Genomic DNA, 15,657 nt, shown 5'->3' with positions numbered 1-15,657 from the left:
TATTTGAAATTTCGCTAATCCTGAGGTTCTTTCAAGAATAAAATTGAACGCATTTGTTCATCACAATCATTGTAAATGTGAAGTTCGTTGTAATAGAAAAGTTGAAACAGCAACCATAAAATATAATGTTTTACCCGCTGCGATTGCTGTTGCTGAGTAACATTATGTTGGTTGTTTTCAAATGTGGTGGATCAAATGCGTGTATAATGTGAACCAGGACCGGTTAGGCGAACTCGGAGACTACCTCCGAGGGCACCAGGGGGCTCCCTTAATGTGCAACACAACATATTTTTTCGTCTGCACATTCAAATGTGAGATAAGCATCCCCTTCCAGTGGCTCTGTTGCTGCTGTTCTAATCTAGACTATGTTTTAGTATAATTAGTAATAAATATTGCTAAGTTCGAATGTAAGTGTAATCGTTTATTTCATTGTCGATGTATTAAATGACTCATCTTAGCTGTAATTTAAAATGACACTATCGGGTCCTTACAACAAGTGGTAAATTACAGAAAGTAGTACATGTTGTGTTGATTCATATTATTAATCTTTCATTGCATCCTACATATTATGAAATATGTCGTATTTTACTTGCGATGCAGACTAGTCCAACAGACTACGAAACAGCTTCTACCTCCAGGCAATAAGACTGCTAAATAGCCAACCTGTAGCTCCTTAGCAAATCACTTGTAATGGCTACATGGACACACAATTCTCACTATATTCAGCATAACTGCACTACATGTATATATTGAATACACCATGGGCACATAACAGCTCTACTCACATTGAGTTTTATTCAATTTAAAAAATGTAACCTCAATTTTGTGATTTTTGTGTTTTTGTGATTCTTGTAATTTTTGTGAGCTCGCAGAAAAAGACATTTCATTGCCAGCAACTTCTGCTGCACGCCGTATTGTTGTGCATTTGATAAATAAACTTTGATTTGATTTGAGACTAATCCTGTAATTATTTAAAATTAAAATCATGTACAGTAGTTGCAACTGGTAAAGGCACATTGTGCTCCAGAAGAACGTTCCTTATCGTGCAGGATAAGCGATCTGGAAACGTACTCCAAATAAAGTCACTGTAATAATACAGTACATCTGTATTTCATTTAGTTTTGAGTCTGTCAGATGCATGTAACTAGCGAACGGTAGACAAGTCAAATTTTCTCATGTAGACTACTTGAGATGTTCTACTAAAAATTAAAACATTCACGTTTCGAGATATTTCTTTTAATGTGAAACATAAGTCATCTTTTTAAAATGTGTGCTACTTATTCTTGTTTGTAAATTATTATGTATTCCTCAAAGGTGGATAATTAAAGTTTTTTAACTATATAATTCATGTATTTAATTGTTCTAAATAGTAAAAATAAGTTTGGGGTGGGAGCTGATAATGGTTGCATCCGCTCAAATTATGATCTGGCCGGTCCTGGCGTTACCTTCAATTCTTATTTCCAATTCGTAGCAGTTGTGGATCATGCATCAATCCAAAACTTTTCCTAATGAACATCTAGGCTACCACCGCCCTCTACAGGTATTGTTCTTAATTACGGTTAAATAATCATTTTATTTAAGCCCCTCTACAGAAGCAGTTATGGGTTACAGGATGAGGGTGCCCATAGCTGGTCCTGAATAATCACAGTCCTGCAATTTTGATAGTTTAAACAGGACAATGCACAGAAATTCAGAAAGCATATTAATTTCTCCTAATTGAATGATTTCTCTTAATTGAGTGATCAAATTATGTCATTCACAGTTCATCTGACATTAAACTAAACAGGGCCTGGCTTTCCAGGAGCAGGACTGAAGTATTATTTACACTTGTGACTCCAAGCTACAGGTGTTAGCTTTCAGTTTTGGTCCCTATCCTTCTAAAAAGCTATTACAGCTATAATCACAGTACAAAAAAAAAAACCGAGATGAATTCCTGATCATAAGAAAATGTCGTACTGTATTTAGACAGATTAAGGGAACTGGATTTTACGTACTGCTATTGAGGATACCTACTTCTTGCGTAATCTGTTACTACATACGGAGAAAACGTGCACGGATCAAGTATAATTAGGCAACTGTTTCAAGATCAGAAATGCCATAAGTGGGACACAAGTAGAAATTAAGCTTAGGGACTCTTGAGAAGCCCTGGTCTGTCAGAACAGCAGCCGGTGTGGGGGAGGCTACTGTAATATGGCCTTTCGTGACTCCAGCTTACCAGAGCTCAAGGAACTTGGGAAAAACTAGCTCAGCTTGGCAGACAGCTGGTAGATCTTCAGGTAAAGGGGTTTACTTCACCTAAAACCTCAACAATTTTTCTCAATTTTACAATATTTTTATTTAGCCATAGTGAAATACTTTTATCTAGGTAGCGTGATGGCACTTTCTTCCAATTCTATATAATAAACTGCATGGGATGTTTAACATGGCTAGCGGCCATATCACCCTGCAACTCACAACTTGTAACCCACTGAAGCTAAGTGGATGTGAGCCTGGTCAGTACCTGGATGGGAGACCTCCTGGGAAAAACTAAGGTTGCTGCTGGAAGAGGTGTTAGTGTGGCCAGCAGGGGGCGCTCACCCTGCAGTCCATGTGGGTCCTAATGCCCCAGTATAGTGATGGGGATACTATACTGTAAACAGGTGCCGTCCTTCGGATGAGATGTAAAAACCAATGTTTTCCTGACTCTCTGTGGTCGTTAAAAATCCCAGGGTGTTTCTCGAAAGGAGTAGGAGTGTTACCCTACTCTTGTGTAGGAGTGTAACGGTGTCCTGGCCAAATTCCCCCATTGGCCCTTACCAATCATGGCCTCCTAATAATCCCCATCTATGAATTGGCTTAATTACCCTGCTCTCCTCCCCACTGATAGCTGATGTGTGGTGAGCGTTCTGGTGCCCTATGGCTGCTGTCACATCACCCAGGTGGATGCTGCACAGTGGTGGAGGGGAATACTGTAAAGTACCTGTAAAGTGCTTTGAGTGGAGTGTCCAGAAAAAGCGCTATATAAGTGTAAGCAATAATAATAATAACAGCTTGGCTGTTATCTTGTATCCTAGTGTCTTTGTGTCTCTTCATAACCATATCTTTTACTTGTTTGGAAAGTTCTTTCGTCTTCATTTTGAGTCTCTTTTTGGAAAGTCTATACCATGCTGTTGGACCTCACCGAGAGAGGGGTATGTATATTTAAAAAAAGAATTAACAACAGTTGATACACAAATTTCTTACATGGGTGAAGTCAATCACCAAATTGCGTGACTTTTGAGGTCATGTAATGCACCTGTATAAATTTGAGCTTACAATAACAAGAGGTATGAACATTTTTTTAATTGTATAAATTGTTTTTAATTTTAAGTAAATTGTGGAAAGGTTTTGGAACATTTGTTTTGACCTGGTACTCAATACTTTGTGGATTAGTGCCTAAAAATCCTACTTTAATAATATTTCAAATTCAGAATCTGTAGCAACAAATGGTGAAAAATGTGTTGGTGGCTGAATACTTTAAGGCACTACTGTATATATATTACACCTTTATCATAACCACGCTTAAAATGGAAAGGGAAGAACTAATATAAAGAGGACTATAAAACAATTCTGATCTATCCTCATCTGGGGCTTCTTCAAAAAAACTGAACACATCTGACAGCAAATCTTGTATATTAATGAAGAGAAGTACTAAGTATGGACATGAGAATATTGTGTAGGTTGTGCGCCTTCTTTCAAAAACTGACATTGCTGACAATGTGACATGGCTGACATTATGTTAAATTCAAGAATTTGTCTTCCAAAAATCCTTGATGTTGATGATGTAAAAGTATAAGTTCATATACTGAAGACTAAATGTTTTTAAGAGTGCTTTAATGTATATTAATAACAAAATTATTAAAACATTCCAAAAGATAACCAAAGGGTATGTGATGGTAAAAGTATAGAAATATTTAATTTGAACAGATGTACAACAGGATCAGTTAAAGTGATGACTAGTTTTAAATGAAAAAAAAGAAATAGTAAAACCATTATTCTGAAATAAAACACTGATTGCTTTAAAATCTCTTCCGCTTGATAATTTCTGGTTTCCAGTTGACAGGGTGAGACTCTTCAGTCTGAAAATAGAAAAAAAAAAGTGAAAATCATTTTAATTTATAACTGAGTTTTCTTTAATTCTGTATTACTACTTGGCTCACTTCTAGTATAACAAAGAATTACAGCTAAAAAACACGGATGCTGAAAAAAGTCTCTTTGCAATGTACATCCTTGTGATTTCATGTCTTGTATGCCTTTGAATTCTCTGATATCCCTTTTAGATTATTTTAAATTTTATGACTTAAACACCTTAAACCTCATTACAAGGATGTTATGACTAAACCCCAAACTCACTGCTAGAGCATTAGGTAAAGTACATCATGCTTTCTAATTAAGTGTACTGCAGAAGACCACATAAACACATAAGTGACTGCAGTCTGCATAGGGAAAAAAAACAGATCCTTACCGCAGTGTCATCCTCTCTGTAAACTTTGATTGTTTTATCAGCCTCAGCCGTGATCAGTCTGCTCTCCGAGTGATCAAAAACACAAGCAAAGATTCCCGACTCGCTGTCCAGGGAACCTGGCTGAACAGCTGCGTGAATTCTTTGGAAGTTGTAGCCAGTTCTCCAATCCCACATGTGGATCGTACCATTGTCAGCTGCAAGAAAATGCAAGTATGAGGCAGACTAATACATGTGCATGTGATCATACTAACTCTCTACTACTTAAAATAACTGAGGTTTCAATTAAAAGTATATACAATTATCACATTTCATTTTGAAATGCTTCAAAGTAGAACACAGACTACAGTGTTTGATGCTTATTTTAATAATAGTGAGGAAAAAAAGACAACATTTCTGACTTACAACAAACATGCTAATTGCTTATTGAGCTGGACTCACAATCAAAATTAACAGATTTCCATACCTCCTGATACCAGGACTCCATCAGAGTTCACAGCCAGTGTATTGATAATGGCATTATGACCAGAAAGGTTTTGGATAAAATTTCCATCTGGGAATTTCCATTGTTTAATGTTGTCAGGAGAGCCAGAAGCAAAAGTATACCTGTGTAGAACAGGAAACAGTCATAGTATAGTACACCCTTAACTATACTGAATCTTTCCATAGTTCCCAAATATGCAATAATAGTGCTAAAAAAATAACATAGTAATTTTTTTAATAGTCAGCCTCAATATCGAGTACAAATCCGTGATCAACTTCCAGTGCTAAATACAATGCTCCAGTGCTTCAACAATGGACATTTTGTTCTGCATGGTTCTTATAGGCTAAGAATACAGATAAGGAAAGTAATCAATACCTCAAATTTGGGCACTCTATATCACAAACAAAACTAGACATTTATATTTTTGTGTTCACTCCTTATCACCAGCAAACAGAAGCATTCCACTTTAAGGAATGTCCTATGCTGAGATGTTAAAGAGCTAAACTTTTTAGTCTTGAACAAAGTAGACTAGACAGAGACCTGTCTAAATTATTCAAAAGCCAAAAGATGAAAAAAATTCATCGTGGATACAGGTATCAACTAAATTATTACTAATTACTTACTGTCTTGGATGTAAGACAAGGGCTCTGACAGATTTCTTGTGGTTTGTCAGTGTGACTCTAGTCTTTCCAGCAACTAGATCCCATAATCTGATGGTTGTATCATGGCTGCCTGTTAGAAGAAGGAAAATCAAATTGAAACCAAAAAATAAAACCAGTGAATATCCAATTAATATATACACCACACACATATTTGTGTGTGAAGGAAAATGTAGACCTTTTTAATTTAAAATAAATTAAGTATAATGTTACAGGAGATACAGTGCAGACTGCTGCAAAGGCATATTGAACTGATGTCACTATGCACCTGTACCAGGGACTGCAATTTTCCTGGGCACCAGGAGAGTCCTGGGTTGACTACCAACCCTACTCCAGTGATGCAAAGACAGATATCACTACCACTTAGGTGAGGTTTTCTAGTCATACCTGACTAGTAACATGACTCGGGTTTCAATTTACATGGTCTTAATTACAAAACCCAACCTGTGCTCGAGGTGTGTGCCTTCACCAGCTGAGACACTTGAAAGCTATTATAAAAGTATTGGAAGCTAATTATAATTCTGTTACTAAATATGAACTATTTTTAATGAGAAATACAGAATGAAAAAATGTAGGGTCAATACCAACAAGAGCTGCATCTCTGAACCCTGAAGTAGAAAAAAACTGGAATGGTTGATGGGTGGAGAGCAGGCAAAAGACTTCAGGACATGACATAAAAACAGGCTTACTGGACTACAAAACCTTGAAAACTTTCAAAAACACTCAAAATCAATTCACTCTTACCTGTAATAATCTGTGGTTCTGCTGACTGGCATTTTACTGTGGCCACTGTGTTGGTGTGCCCTGATAGTGTGTGCACGTTAGCCTTTGTTCTGATGTCCCATACCTACAAAGAAAAAAAAGTATCCAAAAGCTTAACACATAGCCTGATCCTCCATGCTCTCAAACAAAACGGCATTCGAGCAGTGCAATGCTCAATCCAGTCCAATCTTGGTGACCAGCACCATCATATAACAGAAAGTTCAAATTTCAAGATCAAAGTGAGAAACAGCATTCTATATATTTTTTTAAATTCAGCATTCTCTTTGTCACGATTACAGACTCAAATGCAGCAGATTTGATACATACCCTGGCTGTGGAATCTCTGCTACAAGTCACCAGAACATCGATTGTGGGATGCAGGTCTAAATCATACACAGCGCTTAGATGCCCATGGTAATGCCTGATGACCTAAAAATGAAAATGGAAACTTTAGGGTTTCAAAGACAGATTACCATCAGGTCCACCTGTAAAGACTAAAAGGTTTGTAAATTGTGCAATTTAACCATTACTGTGTTTATTTACACATTTTTCTACTTATTGTTAAAGAAAGAGTCTGGATGTGAGTTTTTATATTAAAGGATGTTCTGTCATGGGAAAAGGGAAGATTTTAAGCATCAGGAATTATAAATGTAGAATGAAAAAGATGCACTAAAAATATGCTGTAAAAATAATACCTTGTTATATTCAAGATCCCAGCATTTAACTTGTTTGTCCTCTCCACAGGAGAAAAGGTATGGGCTGCGTGAACTGACTGCGACACCTCGGACAGTGCTAATATGTCCTGTGAGTGACAGTTTCAGTTTTCCACTAGCCAGGTCCCAGATCTGTGGAAATACAGGTTTTAAGGGTTTTTATAAAAATAAAAAATTCCATGCGCCTGACCCAAAGTAAAAATGTTTTTATAGTAAAACAGTACAATAAAAGCATTTAATACACAACCCTAAATTTTGAGTTCATCGATAAATTCAAGCAGCAGCATCTACCATTTAAACACAGAGAAAAGGAGTGCTTACTTTTATAGTTCTGTCAGCTGAGCCAGTGACAAACCACTGATTGCCAGGCTCTACAGCTATAGATCTCACCCATCCCAGGTGACCACTGATTACCTATGAAAGACAAAACATGTGCTTTTTAACATATCAATGAACAGCACCAAAAACTTAAAAGCAATTTACTGTAGCTCACATGCAAATAAAAATATTCCTACCCTGTACAGTTTCCAAGGTGGGTGCCACTGAGGTTTGGGCATGGTTGGTGCTTTCCTTGTTGCTAAAGCAGAATTCTTTGTCCCTACAGCCTCCATTAGAGACTACAATGTAAGGAAAAAATAATTAGGTACACATTTTGACAACAAAAAAACCTAATAAAAACTACGGAAAAAAGGTGACTATTTCATTAGTATTTAGTGTAGCCAAAAGCAAAACAGAACATATTACTTTTAAGTTTCATAAAGCAATAATTCTACAATGGAACCATGCTGTTTTTCTAAGTACCAAGCAGGGATGATGGCATTTAGAATGAAAACTCACAAACATTCTTACCATAGAATGTGAAGGGGGCTGTGTTCTCTCAGCACTGCCCGCATGTCTGTGAATATCTCCTATGCTGGCTGCAGTTCGGTTAGCATCTTGCCTACAAAGCACAACAATTTTTCTCAAGTTATAGCACACAATTTAAAAATGAGACAATCTAACCAATTACGTGCCTCTAAACTGACCTCCCAATATGGTCGTTATCATAAATTATGAAAACACAAAAACACTTAACACCTAAATGTGTCAAACAAAACATAGAATTTCATACAAAGATTGTTTTAATTATGGTAACAAAATGACTTGTCTTACCCTTGTAAAAACAGATTTCTTTTTTTTTTAATTTTTAGAAATCTATAAGTGTTAAGGAGACCTAAACCATACTGAGCATGTTGCCACAGAAACAGTGTAAGAACAATTAAAATGTCTTTCCATGTCTGATAATCACTTCTCAATTACAATGAGAAGGCTTTATGGGGAACAATTCCAAACACTCTTGTTTGCTTTTCAAGATTCGTAGCCACGTTAACAGATATAACTCTATAGGAGAGGATTACAATACCTTGCTTGTGATGGTGGTAGTGCCAATGCCAAAGACTGAACACCTGTGTCACTAGGCATTTTCTGTACCTGTGTATCAGCAGTCAGGGCTATACCTGCGAAAGGGAAGAGGGAGTGAAATGCTGTTAATATGCAAAATATAATAAAAAGCATGTGGCAGCAATATAATCAAATTCATAATGAAGGATAAACAATTTGGAGAAAAGAGCAGAATTCACACCTGGTCCAGAGGGGTATGGATGAGTTCCAGTAATAAGATACTCTGGATCATGCCCTGAAAAAAGTCAAATGAAAAGGTGCTCAGATTCTTTTTTTCTTATTATTTATATCCGGTCATTGTTCTCTCAATGTTTCTGCAATATAACTGGCTTAACTCAACAAAACAAGAACAACAAGACAACACAAAAACAAAATAAAAACCTTTGAAGAAATGCCTGTAACCTGAGACACTTACCAGGGTTTGCAGAGAAGTTCTGTTGGCCATAGGGGTCAGAGATCTGGAGGGAGCCCTTGTCTTTGCCCTCTTTGAAAACTGGCATGTGCAGCACAGCACTGTACTCCGTACGCAACTTGACGGCCATCTTGACCTTGTGGCTGACATAAGATAGCATTAGGTGAAATGTGAGCAACTCAGTACAAAGCTTTATAACAAAATGAATTAGATGGGCTTGAAAACACCATTAAAAAGTTGCACTCAGTTGCGGACTCAAGTAAAAAAAAAACAGCTGTCCCCAATCTTGTTCACAAGTTTTTCGTTTTAACCTTTAACATATCATTTGTGACTTATCTGGACATGTTAACAGATGTTCCCAGCTTTTATTCAGGTGCTGGAGCATTAAAGAGACATGGAAACCCTGCAAGCACACCAGCCCTACATGAAATGGACTGGAGATCCATTTTATGGATGAGACCATTTTATGTATCAAGTTACATGCTTAGTATTCTTGTATATTTTTCTAAGCATAATGTATAATAATTCTTATTCCTTACTTAAAGATCTTCAAACAAGGACAACTTCAAAATTCCAGATATGAAAACAGCTATACCAGTACCTAAAGCATAATTATTTTCTGCTCCCAGTTTCTGATTTTACTTTACTACTAAAAATTTAAGAGAGCACAGCACACAAGTAATACAATCTTATTTTTAAACACACCTCATGTAAGATATGAGATACCTACAATCTTGAGCAGGGCTACACAACCTATAGGCTCTACATTCCACTCCAATACCAAACTGTGCTACCACCAGATCATTACTTCATCGCTAAATTATTAGTATTATGATTAATAAAGCAATTCCAAGAGCTGGTTAAATCAAACTAGTGTAGTGGAGTCCCTGGTGTGGTCCTGATGTAGAGGGTCACACGCTTTGAAGGATTTACTGTAGTTTTTCTTCACATTACAATGCTGACAAAGCTCAACAAGTCTTAGGATATCAGCCACCACAAACAACAAGAATACCACTGAAATCCACTGGAAAGTGAAAACTGTAAAGTTGGATTTGACAGATCTTATAAGTTTTCAAGATGTAGCAATACTACAAATAGTATCTATTAATACATTTAAAACCTCACCTTTCTTCATCCATATCAATGGGCTTCGCATGATCAGCCACGAACATATCATGAGTGCGCTTGAGAGATCTGAACACCAGTGTGTGCACAGAGTGCTTCTGTACCTCCTAGAAGATATTATAGGGCAGGCATGATTGTAAAACATTTCTGGAATAACAGCTACAATTCAGTATATTAATAAACACCACAGCCTGAATATAGGTTCTTGAAAATCTATTGAATTGTTTTAACCACACTAACTAGTTAATAGCAAGAAACTATTTTATGTAGTGCCTTTAAATGCCTTTATTTTATAGTGACTTTGTGGCTTCACAAAGCACCTTACAGAAAAAATAAATAAAATGAGAGCATACAACAGATACTGTTGAATTCTGAACATATAATAATTTTTTCAATGTGGATTTAGACACTGGCGAGTAGGGCAAGACAGTAATCAATTTGGGTTAACCAACTTGAAAACGAAAGTGACGACCAGCTTGTCAGCAAGAGTTAGCAACACCATAGGACATAGTGTGGCAATATTTCTGAGGTGGAAGAATAATGTTTTTACAATGTGCTGCACATGTGGGTCAAAACGTCAAGCCTGGATCACATATCACCCCAATTGTCATCTAATTAATTTGATAAAATACTAGATGCAAGCATTCAAAATCCTCTTCCGAAAACGTCACTGCTAAACCAACCCAGATTATTTCTTCAAAATTAATATTGAAACACCAGAGGACACGGGTGGAAACTCCGTGAAAGTGAGTGAAAAAAAAGTGGGGCACTTCTTTACAAAGAGGGTTGGGGGAGTATGGAACAATCATAATAAACTTTATTTTAGACAGTTTCTTTAAAAGGAACTTATCAAAGGGCTTTACCATAAGAGAAAAAATTAACAAGGAGAAGATGTAACAAAATTAGTACAATTAAAAACAAGCGTTTAAAATGCAGAAGAAGAGGCAAGGGGCACACAGAGCCAGCTACTCAACGCCGCTGCTGAAGCCGATACCCTTGGAGTCTTTCAAGAAACCGCGGGATGATATACGTGGATAAGTAAACGTCTAACTAGAAAATGTTGTAACCTTTTATGTTCTTAAGAGTCTTCTCTCTACCCAAGTAGACTGACATACTGATTTATATTTACAAATAAGTACATCAATGAAAACTGACTGAAAATCTTAAATAAACGTATCGCTATTCAGACGCATACATCCATACTAAGACCCGTTTTACGACCTTCAGATTCCGCTTCAGCCAATTATTTCGTATTTATCGAGCAATCACACACAACTAAAACACCATAGTAAGACACCAGAGGGGGGAAAACATAACCATAATCAAATCTTAACTACTACAGAAGATGTTAATTACTTAAGATTCTACAACAAAACAACTGATCTATAGTCTCTAATTTATATAACCTTTAATTCGTACCTTTTAAAACAAAAGAAAGAAGCGTATGCATTATACTGGCCTATACAATACATTTCATTTCAAAGTTCAAACATATTTTCCTTTTGAAAAATCAAAACATAGAACAAAACGAGAAAGAATATAAACAATTAATTACCTCCACCATAGCTGAAGACAAATCCTTTTCACTCGATTACTTTTTTAAATATATTTTTTTTAACTATTCGAAAACGTACCACCAACAAATAACAGCGCGCACACAATATGAATACAGGAGGAAGGAAAGTCTGCGTTCATTTCCGCTTCCGGGGATAATCAAATCTCGACTGTTAGGAGATCGACACACTCCTACTGAGTGGTACTATAGCGACTTCTACTGTAGCGGAGGCCAAAAATATATTCGTTAAGAGTGTTACAGTACATACATACAGTAAATGTTGCCATTAATTGAATATTAATATGTATTCTACATTTGATTTTGTGGTGCAATTTTCATTGTTACAATAACGTATATACCGATGTTATACAGTAGTTTTTAAGAGCAAAAAATGTCCACAGAACTTCTAAAAATATACCAAATATATAGTTATAATTAAAATAATTAAAAAATTATCCATCATTATAAACATGGGCAATAAATGCTATAAAATACAAGAAATTACGATTGCTTACAATTACACTGAACCACCAAACGCTCTAGCAGAAGCATCTTAGACCCTGGTCCAGTCCCCTAAATTCTGTAGATCACTGTAAGTCACACTTTTCTGAGGCTTGTGAACAGATTGGTCAATCAAGAAAGTAATTTATTCAATAAAAGTAACCCTGGTCCTAGCTGAGGTCTAGAATGTACAGTACTTAGAATTTTGTTTCATGTGGACTCTACAATACAGAATTTAACGAGTCACCTGAATAATTATTCACAGATGTTTTCCAAGCCTTTGGAAAATACCTTATAGGTACTGAAATGTTTTCAATTGGGGCTCTCCGGGACAGTATTGGAGACCAAGGTTTTGGACAATGGAGAATTAAAACTATTTACTAAAAATAAACCAACTGAAGTAAACATACAAATATGTTTCTACTGTTTTTTTTTTAACAACGCATAATAGTAACGATTTGAGAATTGATAAAACATTGTGTAGGGATTTCACATTTATCATACATTTCATAGCTCACATATTAATAAATACATGCATTTACAGTAAGTATGAAAAAAGGCTGTGGAGCTTTTAGATGTGGCAAGTAGAGTATAAAAAATTATCAACATCCAAAATGTGTTTATTCTTTATGTTTAGTTTTCACTATGGAAATAGACTTTGCTTGTTCCTTTGCAGCTTTCACACTGACACAACTCACCCTCTAATCTCTTCATTTTATGTGTTGACCATTATACAGTAGCTGATAAATTTGTGCCTATATTGCTACTGCAAAGTCTCTAGCATGCAATAATAACAGTGAATTTTTCCTTTAGCCAATGGATTATATTGTTTTTACTATAGTATTACAATGTTTAAGAGTACACTCTAATATAATGATAACATTTATGACTGTATAGAGAATATTGTGGTAGAGATAACAAGACAGTTGATGGAAACAACTGTCTAGACATACAGTATGAAGGAAGTGAAACTCAGCTCTCTGATCCCCAATGCAACACAGGTTTTGCAGGCAATAGTTGAAGTGTCCTACAGGGAGATTGTGTGCATGCCATGAGTAGGCAGGCTTGAAACATAAAAAAGGGAGATAACTGGGTGATGAGAGGCAGCAGTCAGAGGAAACGACAGACACACCCCATAGGGGTGGCATCCTCAGAGCTTTTGGAGTTCAGCCATTTCAAGGCCTTATTGGAGACAGACCGCAGGAAAACAAAGGACACATAGGAAAATGTTATGCCCCTGGACATCCAGGAGCCCATTCCTTCAGTAAAGGCAGGTACTGATAGTGGCTGACTCTATATGTGAGGTATTACATATAGAGTCTCATCCGTCTCATCCGTCCTTCGGATGAGACGTAAAACCAAGGTCCTGACTCTCTGTGGTCATTAAAAATCCCAGGGCGTTTCTCGAAAACAGTAGGGGTGTAACCCCGGCATTCCTGGCCAAATTTCCCATTGGCCTTTACCAATCATGGCCTCCTTATAATCCCCTTCGATGAATTGGCTTCATTACTCTGCTCTCCTCCCCACTGATAGCTGATGTGTGGTGAGCGTTCTGGCGCACTATGGCTGCCGTCGCATCATCCAGGTGAATGCTGCACATTGGTAGTGGTGGAGGGGAGTCCATGCTGCCATATAAGATGCCTCTACTCAGCATCAGAAGCATTTGAACAAATACAGCATCAAATGTAGCCATTGCCATAGGCTTTTCTATAATTGTACTAGAAGGGCCTTTCTGTTTTGTGCTACTATGTGAAGATTCTATTGAATACACTGAAAGGTTGTGAGAGATGGCTTTGTAAGAAAGCCATCATCTTGGATGAAAGACCACTGGGAGGTGGTAGTAGACTTGAGATGAGCTAGGAGGGTGCTGTTGTAGGCAAGAAGAAGGGGACAAAACTGCAGAAGAATGCATTCAGTGATGCAAAGCAAAATGACTGAAATAGCTACACTGTATGTGTTGTTTTAAAACCATTTCCATAAAGGATGAATAGTTTGTAAAGTGAACGGCTACCTACACTTAAGATAGCAGAAGGTTTGAAAGAATATAACACAAAACAAGTCATGAGGGACGATATAAATCGTCACTTTAAACAAAAAAGGTCTGTTTTTACTTATGCCTGTCAGGGAAGAAGTTTCAGTAAAGATGTTTGTTTCTTGACTCACCTTTCATGTACAGGAGTCCAGTGTCTACCCAAGACTACATGTAATTTCAAAACTCTCCCCTTTTCATGATAAAATTGATGCCTGACCTCTCTTTGTTGAAATCTGCATTGGGAAAAACCTGTTGTTTTTGCTTTCCCTTGAAGAAAAGGCTCCAGTAATCCAAGCCAAGATGACCTTTGTTCTCTAGACTGCCTTCCACTTATAATTGTCCCTTCTTTTTTTAATGCCATTCTCAGTTCTTAAATTTAATGTTGTTTAAATCTGTCACCTCTTTTTGTCCTAGAAACATTTGGCTGAAGTTGGAATACATTAGCTTGTTCATTTAGCTGATTAACTTTAATAAAAATTGTATTTTATCCTTGTATTTTAAGCATACAATGAGTCACATTGTAATGTAACTTTTTAAAAGGCTCTCATATACTGTAGTGCTTAATATGAAATGGCACTATAGAAATAGTAAAATAACAGTAAGATAATTGATTGCTGAAATTTTAAAAAATTCAACTTGCAATGTCCTAAATGTAATGCTGAGATAATCTGGAATGAGAAGTGTTATAAAAATGCAAGTCATTTTTTATGATTAGAAAAAAGATCCATACTGTACATGCAGTCACTTTGGTGTGTGGTAGCTATGAGATATCATTTTGTTATTATTTTGTTGTTTAGAGTCTGGGTTTTATATATAAAAAATAAATAGACTGAAAGCTCTCCTGTGTAGGATCTGAACAGGATCAAATAACTTGACAATCATGGTATCAATGCACCTATTTGCTTTTCTGTTAATGCGATAATTAAGCCTATAGTAGGTGGACAAATATTTCTCAATTACCGTTGTTTTTCATTTTCATTTAGTTTCATTTAGTTAATTTCACTATCTAACTAAATTCCTATGATACTGAGTACTAAAAGCCATGTGCTCATTACATTTTTATTTCAAAATAGTAATCATAAAAACAGCATGATTTAAATGTTTAGATTCTGTGTGGGAGTTTGGCAGACAAATAAGTCCACTGTGATTAACCGACTGGATGTATGCTTGCACAATATTTCTGAAATATTAAGTAAACAAAATGAAAGAATTGAACATCAAGTACCTACGTAGCTGTCATAGAAGGCCCATGTTTTCCTGCTGATATGACGTGAAGAAAAACAGTATAAAAATATTATATGTTTATTGTATATACTGCATAACAAAACAGGAAATGGTGCTGTCATTCCATCTAATGAGTAAAGCCACCAAAGGTTTAAAATGTACATTTTTTTTCAAGATACAATTAGCCTATATACATTATTCTTAAAAATGTTGAAGTACATATATATGAAAATGAAATTCAAGTGCAATTATATTAGAACTGGTAGATAC

At 36.2% G+C, this 15,657-nt stretch overlaps 1 protein-coding gene across 1 annotated transcript; it reads right to left on the bottom strand.

The window, feature by feature from the left end:
• Window positions 1–3,907: 3,907 nt before the first annotated feature.
• On the bottom strand, window positions 3,908–11,755 carry plrg1 (pleiotropic regulator 1). Its single transcript, XM_069188211.1, has 15 exons — window positions 11,631–11,755; window positions 10,076–10,182; window positions 8,954–9,093; window positions 8,720–8,773; window positions 8,501–8,594; window positions 7,948–8,038; window positions 7,614–7,715; window positions 7,420–7,512; window positions 7,081–7,230; window positions 6,713–6,814; window positions 6,368–6,470; window positions 5,588–5,696; window positions 4,947–5,086; window positions 4,484–4,677; window positions 3,908–4,097 (listed from the first exon to the last, which is right to left on the bottom strand). Exons 1-15 carry the CDS (start codon window positions 11,637–11,639, stop codon window positions 4,038–4,040), a joined length of 1,548 nt encoding a protein of 515 aa, XP_069044312.1. The 5' UTR covers window positions 11,640–11,755; the 3' UTR covers window positions 3,908–4,037.
• Window positions 11,756–15,657: the final 3,902 nt, after the last annotated feature.

The sequence above is a fragment of the Lepisosteus oculatus genome, chromosome 1 (assembly GCF_040954835.1).
Source record: "Lepisosteus oculatus isolate fLepOcu1 chromosome 1, fLepOcu1.hap2, whole genome shotgun sequence".
In the NCBI taxonomy this organism is placed as follows: domain Eukaryota; kingdom Metazoa; phylum Chordata; class Actinopteri; order Semionotiformes; family Lepisosteidae; genus Lepisosteus; species Lepisosteus oculatus.
This window is presented reverse-complemented; position numbering and strand designations above follow the sequence as displayed.

Coding starts and splice junctions, on each gene's coding strand:
- plrg1 (XM_069188211.1), bottom strand. Junction 7,513..7,613: donor CACCTTGGAAACTGTACAGG/GTAGGAATATTT, acceptor TGTCTTTCATAG/GTAATCAGTGGTCACCTGGG. Junction 4,098..4,483: donor ACAGAGAGGATGACACTGCG/GTAAGGATCTGT, acceptor TTCTATTTTCAG/ACTGAAGAGTCTCACCCTGT.